The sequence below is a fragment of the Hemitrygon akajei genome, chromosome 7, assembly GCF_048418815.1.
Source record: "Hemitrygon akajei chromosome 7, sHemAka1.3, whole genome shotgun sequence".
Taxonomy (NCBI): domain Eukaryota; kingdom Metazoa; phylum Chordata; class Chondrichthyes; order Myliobatiformes; family Dasyatidae; genus Hemitrygon; species Hemitrygon akajei.
The window spans coordinates 174,878,643-174,891,229 of NC_133130.1; the positions used below are offsets into that span (position 1 = coordinate 174,878,643).

The following is a 12,587-nucleotide window of genomic DNA, read 5'->3' on the forward strand; positions in this document are numbered from 1 at the left end:
TGTCACTTGACTTCACTCTGCAAGAGGTGATTGTATTCAAGCCCTGCCAAGATGTTGAGCATCCATCATTGATTCAAGTTAAGTCTGGAATTGTCACTTTGCCTGTCAGATGGCTTTCCAGAGACTGTATCTGGTCTTCTTATAACTTTCTTGGTCATCAGGCTCAAATGCCTCTGTTCTGACCCTCAGCAGATGCATATCTCATGGTTCATCCAAGTCTTCTGGTTGGGGAAAGAAGGAATCTACCACTGTTTTTATAAAGTCTGTAACAACCATTGTGTATTCATTCAGATCCACCAGAGGACATGGGTTAAGGGTGAAGGGGGAAAAGTTTAAAGGGAACATGGGGGTGGGGGACTTCTTCACACAGAAAGTGGTGGGAGTGTGGAATGAGCTGCCAGATGAAGTGGTAAATGCTGGCTCACTTTTAACATTTAAGAAAAACTCGGACAGGTACATGGATGAGAGGGGTATGGAGGGATATGGTCCAGGTGCAGGTCAGTGAGACTAGGCAGAAAAATGGTTCGGCACAGCCAAGAAGGGCCGAAGGGCCTGTTTCTGTGCTGTAATGTTCTATGGTTCTATGAGTCATTGAACAAGGCCCAGTCCACTGACTTGAAGCAATCCTGTAGCCACTCTTCTGCCTTCCATGACCACCTCTTTGTTGTCCTAATGTCTGGAGGCTTGCTCTTTAGCCTCTGCCTGTATGCAGGTAAAAGGACAGGCAGATGATCGGATTTCACAAAAAGCAATCTGGGCAATGACTGGTAGGTACTCCTCATCTTACTATTGCAGTGTTCTATTGAGTTGGGACCTTTGGTGATACAGGTTATATGCCTTGCCCAACCTAAAATACTCCAAATATTTTGGAACATTTTTTCTGGGGTTTTTTTTTGGAAATCAATAATAAAGGCTAAAAGATTAACCTTATTTTGTCACACGGTCATTAAAACAATGAAAAATGTCACATCCACTAAACCAAATCAGTGAGCATTGTGCTGAATACAGCATGCCCACAACATACTAACCCTGGAATGTGGGAAGAAACTGCAGCATATCCTTCAGAGATATTCCCAGTGTCAGCTGATAAAGAAAATCTACAGGGTATGCTAATATCACAGCAACGCAAGTGGTTTAGCAGCTTTGCCAAATATGCTTATCATTCAGTATTAATGTAAAACTGCAGAAGTGCAATCTATTATCGACATACAGTTACAATCCTATCCAAGTCCCTAGTTTGGAGTTCAGGAACTGAGCATCCTCACAGAATAATGATTGAGGAAACATCTTGGTTTCAAATCTCTCAACTTCATGAAGCTTTAATCGAATAGCAAGTCTCGAGGCTTAAAGCTTAGTCACCAAGGTTTAATCAATTTCCTGCTTAAGAGAATAACTATAACTTTCCAAGCTTATCTAAATCACTGTCTGGCCTTACAAATGAACGAACTTATTGTGCTGAATAATTCATCAAAACTCCAAACTGCTGCTTCCACCAAGCAATTATAGATTCTGTTCCAAACAATGATCTCTACAGTTCTTCGTGGAAAGTGTACATACAACATTCTCCATCTCCTAAATTACCCTGGAAGAACTCAGCAGGTCAAGTAGCATGTGTGTGGTGGGGAAGGGATTGTTGATACTTCAGGTTGAAGCCTGCCATTAGCTCCCATTTGTTGCACCAAACTCTTGCATCTCTAAACTATCCACAAGAGGGAATTCCACTACAAAAAGCTTGACAATTTAATGTACCGTAGATTTCGCACTACAGAGCGCACCTGATTAAAAGCTGCTGGCTCTAATTTTAGAAAGAAAATCAATTTTGTACTTGTACAAGCCGCACCGGATTTTAGGCCGCAGGTATCCCACGTTGTAATATGAGATATTTACACAGAAAGATACTACACGTGAGGATTTTTTAACTTTTAATTAAATCCATATGGTAACATAAACAAATACATATTGCAAATGCTTTTTTTCGAACCGTGCCTCTAACACGGCTACTTTTAAATATACATACGTATCGGTAACACACAAATTACGTTGCGTATACTTTTTTACTGAACAGTGCACGAACAACATTCCAATATCTGCTAAAAAATATATACTGCAGCCTACCAGGAAAAGTTATTGATCGCCTTTAACTTAAAAGCAGCGTTTCGCTCGGGTCTAATGCCGCTCGCCCCCCACCTTCCCGTTTATCGCAAACCAGTATTTCCCACAAGACGCGGTGAAACCGGATGTGACGTCATAGCATCCCCGGATGTAGTACAGAAAACAAATATAGTTAAAACACTTCTAACTTTAACTAGAAAATACTAACAAATGAATTACTAAGCGAAAATATTATAAACTAAATAACTGCCATAAAGGCAGCACAATGCTTTTCTTCGAGTGTTTTCCATGTTGATGAGGGTGAGTACAAATGACTGATTTACAATAATTTAATTGTGAAAGTGCGCTTGATTTATCGTACAATTTCATTGGACCTCTGTGAACTACTCATCAATTTTATTGGTCTACTGTTACGAGGCAAAATGTTTTTGGCGGCATGAAAAAAAATCATGCATTAGCTGCACCGTAGTAAAGGCCGCAGTGTTCAAAGCTGTTCAAAATGTGGGAAAAAAGTAGCGGCTTATAATCTGACATCTACGGTATTTGTTAAGTCTTTGCAGTGAGCAAGGCTATAACTTCAGAGTCAACAATGACATGGAAAACATGGAACAGTTTTTACACTGGACAATCCTTCATGCAAATCTCAATGCAAACAAACCACAGAACAGAATATAAAGAGCAAGGATGTAATGCTGAAGCTTTATAAAGCATTGGTCAGACGGCACATGGAGTTCCATGAGCAATTTTGGGTCCCTTCTGAATATTATTTGCATGATTTGTTTTTTTCCCCTGCACATTGTGTGTTTGACAGTCTTATTTAAATGAGTTCCACTGCACTACTTTGTTTTGTGGCTGCCTATAAGGAGGCGAACCTCAAGGTTGTATAATGTACATATACTTTGATAATAAATGTATTTTGAACTTTGTGCTGGATTGGAGAGGGTCCAGAAGAGGAGCGTTTGATGGTGTTGGACTTACTCACTAGATTTAAGAATGAGGGAGTATTTCATTGAAGCCTATCGAATGTTGAAAGGTCTAGATAGAGTAATGTTTTTGATAGTGGGAGAGTCTAGTACCAGATGGCAGAGCCTCAGAACAGAACAACAATGTCCCCTTACAACAGAGATAAGGAGGAATTTCTTTAGCCAGAGGGTAGTGAACCTGTAGAATTCATTGCCACAGCTAGCTGTGGAGGCCAAGTCAATGCTTATGTTTAGAGTAGAAGTTGATGGCTTCTTGATTAGTAAGGGCATCAAAGGTTACAAGGAAAAGGCAGGAGAATGGGATTGAGGGATAATATATCAGACATGATGGAATGTCAGAGCAGGCTTGAAGGGGCAAATGGCTTATTCTGTTCCAAGATATCAAAGTCTTAGAAGTTTATTCTGCCCAATATGCCAACTTCAATCAATAACATTTTCCACCATTCTCAGTGGTCAAACTATCAGTCTGACACAAGCACTGCAATTAATCTCATCTTTCCCCACTATTCACTCACTTCCTAATAAATGCATCTTCATTTTTGTCCCTGACCACACATATGGTTTTGACAGAAGGGCTAATCTGCCACATTTCTCTACGCCAAAAATTTTTTATTTTTAATTAAACCTGCAACTTTAGCAGGAATACCAGGAACCCACATTTACAAATTTGGCATGAATAACTAAACTAGTAATGTGGTTCAGGATGTTGGAAAAGAACATCCTATCATTAGAACTCCATAAACAAAGGTCATGGGTTAAGCATGAAAGGTGAAATGTTTAAGGGGAATGTCTTCACTCAGAGGGTGGTGAGAGTGTGGAACAAGATTCCAGCTGAAGTGGTGAACGTGGGTTTGATAAACATTGATGTGAAGTTTGGAAAAGTACAGGCACGGGAGGAGTACGGAGGGCTGTGGTCCAGTTGCTGGTCGATGGGACCAGGCACCATAATCTTGCCATGGAATAGATGGGCCAAAGGTCCTGTTTCTATGCTATAGTGCTCTATGACTTTAAGCAATTTTGAGTTGTGTGTATTCATGACAAAGAAATGAAATAAAATCACACAGCAAATTGGCACTGCACCAGCTTTGTCACAATAACCACCTATTAGAACTCTATTAATGACTAGTCACAATCCCTCAGTCAACCCCCAAATCTATTTCAGCTCCTCCAAACGTAAAATCAATCTCAGCCACCGCAAATCCAAATGACGCAGTCTTGCCTCCACAAATCTCAGAATCAAACCCCCTCATAACCCACTGAAGAACAGACAATAGAAGACATGGAATAGCTTATCAGCTAGTCTAACATTAGGGAAAATCCTATAATAATTGTTATTCACCTTCTTCAGAATCTGGGTGTTACCGGTAAGGACAGTTTTCACTTTCTACTCCTTGCTGCATTTGAGAAAGTAATTCAGGAACATGTTGACAAAGTACTTGTAAAAATGTTTTGAGCAGAGATGATATGGATTTATGAAAGGGAAACCATGTTTGCTTCTTGTTTATTTTGGTGGCTTTGACAGCAGAATCGATAAAAGAGAATCTATTCATGCAAGATACTCAAAAGGTCTTTAATAAGATGCCACACAAGATGATATTAAACAAAGAATACACGGGACTAATGGTGACATACCAGCATGAAATGATTAGCTAGAAGACAGCAAACAATAGGAATAAATAGCTCAGGTTTTAGCTTGCAAAACCCCACCTGTTCACAATCTACACTAATATAATGAATGAAAACTGGGTGGATATATGGATTATCAGTAGTTCCATTTAATATCAGAGAACGTATACAATATACAACCTGAAATTCTTACTTTCTGCAGACATGCACAAAACAAGAAAAACCCCAAAGAATGAATGACAGGATTGTCAGTGGATACAAAGCAGCTCAAAGGTATATAGGCTACAGTGTATAGGGTGAGGATTTGGCAGATGAAAAAAATATGAAGTCATTCATATTTGTTGAATAAAAGAGTATTATAAGGTGACGTTCAAATGAGATTCCTGCCCTTGTACAAGATTCATTGGGATGAACATGTGGAAACTGCAAGCAATTAAAAGGGCAATCATACAGTGAACTTGATTGAAAAATAACCAGGGTACAAAATTAAAGCAGCTTGCTGCAACTATTTTGGGCCCTAGAAGACATTGGCATAGGTTCGTTATTGTCATATGCAGTGAAAAGTTTGTCTTGCAAACTGTTTATATTATAAGGTACTGTGTAGTACCTGGAATACTGCATACAGTCACAAGTATACTCAGTGGCCATTTTATTAGGTATACCTGCTTGTTAATGCAAATATATAACCAATCACTTGCAGCAAATGAATACGTTAAAGCAAGCAGACATGGTCAAGAGGTTCGGTTGTTGTTATGCCTTGTTAATGAGAGAAGTCAGAGGAGAATGGCCAGACTGGTTCAAGCTGACAGGAAGACAAATGTAACTCAGATAACCACATGTTACAACAGAGGTGTGAAGAGGAACATCTCTGAATGTACAATGTCAAACTTTCAAGTGGATGGACTACAGCAGAAGATCATGAACATACACTCAGTGACCACTTTATCAGACACAGGAGGTACTTAATAAAGTGGCCAGAGTATATATCCCAACCCAAGGATATACGTGCAACAGAGGAACAGTAATGAGCACGTAACACACTGAATGAGACAAAGAAACTGCCGAGAAACAGGCCCTCCAGTGAGGCCAAACCACCCATAAGCCATCCATTTACACTATATTAAAACCATTTTCATTATACCTCCAACTCCACCAATGATCCATCACTTACCCTACCCACTAGGCATTTACAGTTCTAATTCACTAACCAAGCAACCAACCCACACGTCTTTGGGTGCAGAAGGAAATCCTCAGCGTCACAGGGAGCACCACATTATTAGGATCGAGGGTCAGGATCAAATTTGAGTCAATGCCACTCTATTATCTGGACCACCAAGAAATGGAAGGTGGGAGTTGGAAATGGTAAATAGGATCCTTTTAAAAAGAGAAATCAAGCAGATTAGAGCTCTATTCTCTACGGATTAGATGAGTTGTCATCTAATTGACATGAGACACTTTCAATAAAAATATTTATGATTGGGGAAAAAACATAAATTGTAATTCCTTTACAGAGAGAACCCTTAGAATGAACCCACATCAACTTAAGAACTCACATCACATTGATTTTTTATGACAGCACCCAAACTCAAATCATCTTTAAAATAATCAAAGGATATGGAATTAATGTAAGAAAGTGGGATAAAATAGTTGATCTCACTGGACGTGCAGCAGAAACAAGAGGCTAAATAGCTTCCCTCAGTTTATGTTAGCACCCACCCAATCCCAGCTACCCGCTGCGCTCCCTCAGCCAAACACCCACCAGCTCCCTGCGCTCCCTCAGCCAAACACCCACCAGCTCCCTGCGCTCCCTCAGTCAAAAACCCAGCATCTCGCCGCGCCCCCTCAATCAAAACCCCCACCAGCGGCTCCCGGCCCGATGGAGAAGGGAGGGCCAGGACGAACCACAATCCCACAAGATCCGCACGCCGTTAAGTAAAGGCAAGCATCGGAGGAGGCGGGCTCACCATGCACCGAAGGCTGTGACCATAGCTGCCGTGGGCAAGAGCCCGGCGGGGGACATCAGCTCCTCACACGGCGACCGCCACAGCCGCCGCCGCCCGAATCCTCCACCACAAGTCCAAGTTGGACACGCCGGAAGTAGCGTCACAGCGACGCAGCTCCGTCACCTCCCCACAGCCTGGGCGCGCCGCACGCAAATGCGCCGCTGCCCCCTTCCCGCATCTTGATTGGTCGCCCGGCACATGCGCATTTACAGTTTAGCTGTCAAAGTCCGAAAGAAGTCATAACACTGTCCACGGCGTGAGGTTACATGTAGTTCATGGACTTGCCACTCACGGATGAATCTCTTATGTGATTCTGGTGTTTACGTCCCCAGCGCTCCAGGGAGAAGGGAAATATCGTCGCCTATAACAAACATGGCGGCGTCTTGTGAGCCAGGGGAGTCACAAGGGGATTATGCGCATGACCGTGTCGCAAGCGCCTGCGCGCATTCGACAGTACGACGGTAGAGCTTGTAGTTCCCTCCCTCCCTGAGGGAGCGGAAATGTGGTGGCAAATAGGCAGAGAGAGGTTCCTACGGCCGCCATGAACTCCGATATCCAGCCCACTGAGGCGGGGGCAGCGGGCTCGAGACGTGCGGCATTTGACAGGGGGCTCAACGCTGAGGTAGTAAGACGGCGGGGCGGTTGTTGGGGAAACGGAGAGGTCACGTGAGCCAGCCGCGGCCCCGCCCCCGCCCGGGAGATCACATGGTCGAGGCTGTCACGTGAGTGTCAGCTGGGCCACACCGCTCTTCCATCGGGTCGGGACTCGCAATGTCGGTGGAGGAGCGGTCACCGCTGCTGGACCCGGCTGTGGAGGAGCAGCAGCAACTCCGGTGAGTCTTGCTTGTTCACATTCTAAGGGAAATTAACCTTATATTGCACTTAATTCCTTGGCATGGTGTCTCAAATTTCTTTTAAAGTACACTTACTGCCTCAATATGTAAAAGTCGGTGCCCCCCCCCCCCCCCAATTCACCAGAGTGAATCGGCAGGGGATAATGTGTTAGGTCAGCGATTTGTTATCGGAAAGGTTTTGAGTCTCATTCCGATTATCCCCTTAGCACCAGTAATTTAGATAGATAGGCATTTGAAATTGCCTTCTTTTCCCATGCGCCAAATCTGGGTGTTTTAATGCATATACTGCTCTTACTACATAAAGTCTTATAAAGTGGGCGATTTCAGTAGAATTGTAACTTCAAAGTTCAAAAAAAAACCTCAAAGGTAAATTTATTAAGAGTGTATTTGATTGCCATGATATACAACCCTGCGATTCGTTTTCTTGTGGGCATACTTAGTAAATCCAAGAGTCATAATAGAATCAAAGACCTCAGGCAAGAGGATCGACAAACAACCAACGTGGAAATATAAAATAAAAAAATCATAATAAATAAATAAGTAGTAAATATCGAGAAATATTCAGATTAAGAGTCCTTGAAAGTGAGTCTGTGGGTTATGGGAACTGCACAGGTATTCTTGTAGGGAATCATAGAAGACGTAATTACTGTTGGCATACAGATTGATGTAATTCCACCTACCATATTAGGCCCAATAGGTTATTGGATTTTGAAATATGCATATCGATACACTTTAAATGTGAGGACTTCTGTCCCCATCACCAATTTATACAATAGGTTATACATGCCTGGTGATAAAATGTTTATTTCATCTCTAAACAATACTTTAAATCTGCACCTCCTAGATCTAACTCCACTGCCAAGAGAGATGGATGCGTAGAGTTTATGGAGATGTTGGAAATCCATCCCTTCCCCCCCCCCCCCAACATTCTTAATCTGGTTTCTTCCCCCTTCCTCTCCAGTCCTGATCTCGGGTCTGAGCCCAAAACGTCGACTGTTTATTCCTCTCCACAGATGCTGGAATGTGGAATTCCTCCAGCATTTTGTTTGTGTTACTCTGGCTATTTCCCATTTTCTGTTTAACCATTGCAAAAAAAGTCTTGATGTTCCAAGGGAAATATAGTGGTGTTAGGAAGTTTGTAAATCCTGTAGAATTTTCTTTATTTCTGCATAAATATGACCTAAAATATGATTAGATCTTCATGCAAGTCTGAAAACTAGATAGAGAATCCAATTAAATAAATAACACAAAAACATACTTCATTTATTGAGAAAAATGATCCAATATTACATGAATTTGTTGTAAAAAGTATGTGAATCTCTGGAGTATGCTTTCTACAAAAGCTATTTGGAGTCAGGTGTTTGATTCAATGAGATGAGGTTGGAGGTGTGGGTTGTAGAGGTGCCCTGCCCTATAAAATAGGCATAAAGTCATGTTACTGACAGAGCCTGCTCTTCTCAAGAAAGATATGTTTGTGTTCCACGCCTCGTGCAGTACTTTTTGTAACAAACTTAAGTAATTTCTTAAGTGATAAATTACTTGAGTAGCTCATTACATGCCGACTTTCCTAGAAACTGCAGCAAATTTTCTTTTTGATCATAAATATCCGCACATTTCCCTAAATTTGGACTGGTTATCAAACTAATGGAGGTTTTTAGTACTAGAATTAAACCGGGTTTCAAATTAAACCCTGTTCAACCCTGTTTTGGTCAAATGGAAAAAGGTTGAAAGATTTGTTAAAGGGCCCTGGCTAGCCTTGAACGTGGCTGGCTTCGCATCTGTGGCCTCACAACATTTACTCAGCTTTGTGATGGACTAAGTGTGTGGCCTACTCCAGCTGCAATGATGCCTGACTTCGAGTCTGTGGTCTCGCAATGTTTACTCAGCTTTGCGATGAACTGAGGTTAGGGCAGGGTCCCTTTTCCTGTGAGATATTTATAATCCAGTCAGCAAGATGGAAATGTCCCCGATCAAGCTCCCAGGCGGCAGATGATGCCTGTAGCCTCGCAACAGCCAACAAATCCATCCGATATTCATATGGTCCCAGCTTAGGTCGATGTGAGTTGGTAGTTTGAATAGTCCAACATGGACGAGATGGGCTGAAGGGCCTGCTTCTGCGCTGTACTGAGGCAGTGGTAGGGGCTACAATATGCTTCACACTGCTGTCACACCTTCCCCCATTAGTTAGCAAAAGTGAAAGTTATTGTCAAAGTGCAGATACAGCTCCACATCTTACCTTGAGATTAATTTTCTTGAAGGCATTTACAGGAAAATGAAGTAATATAATAGAATTTATGAAGAACTACACATAAAGACTGGCAAACAACCAATGTGCAAAAGACAACTAATCGTGCAAATAAAAACTAAAACATACTGAGAACATGAGTTGCAGAGTCTTTGAAAGTGAGTCTAGGTCGTAGAGCCAGTTCAGAGTACTGGTGAGGGAAGTTGTCCAACCTTGATTGTTGTAGGGTATTAACTGTTCCTGAAACTGGTGGTTCATTAACCCCATTTAGTCTCCACTCACATTTTGAATCAAGGCTTGAACCTGAAACATAACTGTTTATCTTCCACAGGTTCTGCCTGAGCATTTTGATTTTATTTCAGATTTCCAGCACCTGCAAGATTTTATTTTGGGTTTTGAAGCATTCATCAGATTGATCTTCTCTTTGGGCTTCACAGGACTGAACGATGCTCTCACTTTGGTTGATAGAATAGTTGTGGGGTTGGTGTGTTTTTCTCTCGATTCTAGAATCAGTGGTCACAGTCTCCAGGTAAGTAGTCTGCTATTCAGAACTAAGATGGATCGATAAGTGATTTGCGCATCTGTGGAATTCTTAACCAAAGAGGGCTATGAGGATTCAGCTGCTCAGCACAATCTAGCCAAAAGGAGGTTTTTAGATACTGAGAGAATTGAAGAATAAGAAGTTAATGCAGTTAAGTTCCGCTGGAGTGAAAGGTGTTTCATGATTTTATTGAATTACAGGGCATACACAAGGGGCTGAATAGAATAATATTTCTCGTGCTTGTATATTAAATGTAATCTAATGCGGCCCTCTACTCCTTCTATTTCCTGTTTGGGGATTTGATTTTACAAGCTAACGCTGTCTTGATCATTTTTTATATTGCAAAGATGTAGAAGAGAAAATTGCTAGGTCTGCCCTTAATCAAGGGTGAGAAACGTTAAATAGCAACTTATGAAATGTTTTCTCAAGGGCACAGGTGCAAATGGAAATATTATTATAGTCGTAAACCATTACTATCCCATGTTAAAAGTGTGTTGTTTAAAATTAATAGCTTTTAGATTGAAAACCAGTTTTTATGAAGGGTATTTGTGGATCAGAGCCACATGGGACTTGAGTTCCTAATATAAAAAGAAATTGTAGAATCATTTTCCAGAGAGGACAAAAATAATTCTCCTTAGAAATGAGAAATATTCACTCAGAGCTAGCTATTGAACTTGGATTTAATGTAGAGCACTAACAAATTGGCCTGATTTGATATAGGTAATGCCAAGGCTAATGACTCAAGTTGTAATGTAGTAAAGCTGACAGCAACTTTCCATATCTGTACTTCTGAGAAATCTAGAGCTTGCCAAGGGATAATCCACTGTTCCTCTAGATGCTCTATGATAGTCCTTGCCAGTAAATTCAATACTAAAATCTTTTCAATTGTCAGGATAAAGGAAGGCTTGCTTACCTGCTCCCCACTCACTGTAGGAAAAAAAACTATAAGTGCAGATAAACTTTTATCAGACAAGTGCACAGATACTGTAGATCTAATTTCACAAAGCAGAGACCCACTATTTTTCCAAAGTCAAAAACGTAGGACTTTTAAAATTTAATTTGACCTCCCATTTGTCCCTCTGGTTTCACAAACAAGAAAATCTGCAGATGCTGGAAATCCAAAGCAACGCACACAAAATGTTGAAGGAACTCAGCAGGCCAGGCAGCATCTATCCGTCCCTCTGGTTTGATCTCTTTTGTATAGTTTTAAAGCAGGTTTGTACTTCCCTGTATAGCGTGTATAGGCAAGGATTTCTGGGCAGATGAGCCTTGTCACCCATGATTGGCAGCTCATCTAGGAGAGGGCAAATGTTGATCTCAAATCTCTATGGCCTTGCAGCCATTACCACAAACAGGAGAAGGCTTCGAGAGTAAACCCCAAGGGGAAAAATCTGGAGCTGAGGCCACTAAGGCAGTCCTGTATTGAGTTCAACACTAACTGGCAACTCCTGTAATGCTCCCTGTGCCAGAATTTATCTGTATCTGTTGATCCTTTGGATTCATGAGCTGCATGGAGAGGAGGAGCCTACTGCATGGGTAACAGTTTATTCTCCATATTGTACTGCTCTGGCTTGCATATACAACTAGGATGCAACAGACACTGTTATCCTTGTCTTCCTCATGCCCTCCCTTCCTATGGTCAAAGAATCTTGTGGTGTTTTACTTGTGCAACGCCCTGGGAAAGGTTTCACTGCTAATGTAATGGTTTCTCTGTAGCAGCAGTGTTTTGGTTATGACTAGAGATAACGGGGACTTTGGAATATGCAGCGTCCAATGAGGGAGGTGTTTTTCTTTCTTGTGTGCCCAAGAGCAAGGTATTCACGGGCTTTTGTTCGGCGGAAGATGGTGAGAGAAGATGCCAGAACAGAGAGGTTGTAGACTGCAGGGCTGAGTGGATGTGGAATGGGATTGGGAGTCAACGACGTCGGGGGGGAAATCGATGGAGAACGAACGGACAGGAAAATCGTGACCTCCGGTTTACACGTTAGACTGTTTCATTAAAGTGGGCCCTTTTCTTTTTGTTTTCTTTACTAACCCTCTAGTCAAATTAAGAATTGTAAAGCTAAATCGTATATGGCATTCTGTTTGTTATTTCGTTGTACTGACTTGCAATGGGAAAACATCACACAGCATCCACACAAGCGAGATTTCACAAGTTTAGCGGGTCAGGTAGTGTCTTCTCCTAGACTAACACTTACGACCTACTTGAGGGTTACAATTGTG

At 41.7% G+C, this 12,587-nt stretch overlaps 2 protein-coding genes across 3 annotated transcripts in view; one reads left to right on the forward strand and one right to left on the reverse strand.

Moving 5' to 3' along the window:
• Window positions 1-6,817, reverse strand: part of fbxw2 (F-box and WD repeat domain containing 2) — a 30,176-nt gene extending 23,359 nt beyond the window's left edge. The window contains exon 1 of the mRNA XM_073052646.1: window positions 6,686-6,817. The gene's annotated coding sequence lies outside the window, so the exon portion shown is untranslated. The remainder of the gene's footprint in view (window positions 1-6,685) is intronic.
• Window positions 6,818-7,186: 369 nt separating this feature from the next.
• The window catches only part of slc2a8 (solute carrier family 2 member 8), a 36,037-nt gene continuing 30,636 nt past the window's right edge, over window positions 7,187-12,587 (forward strand). For both annotated transcript variants that reach the window (XM_073052648.1, XM_073052649.1), the window contains exon 1: window positions 7,187-7,557. In XM_073052648.1, coding sequence (XP_072908749.1) covers window positions 7,496-7,557 — 62 coding nt within the window. In that variant the 5' untranslated portion in view covers window positions 7,187-7,495. The remainder of the gene's footprint in view (window positions 7,558-12,587) is intronic.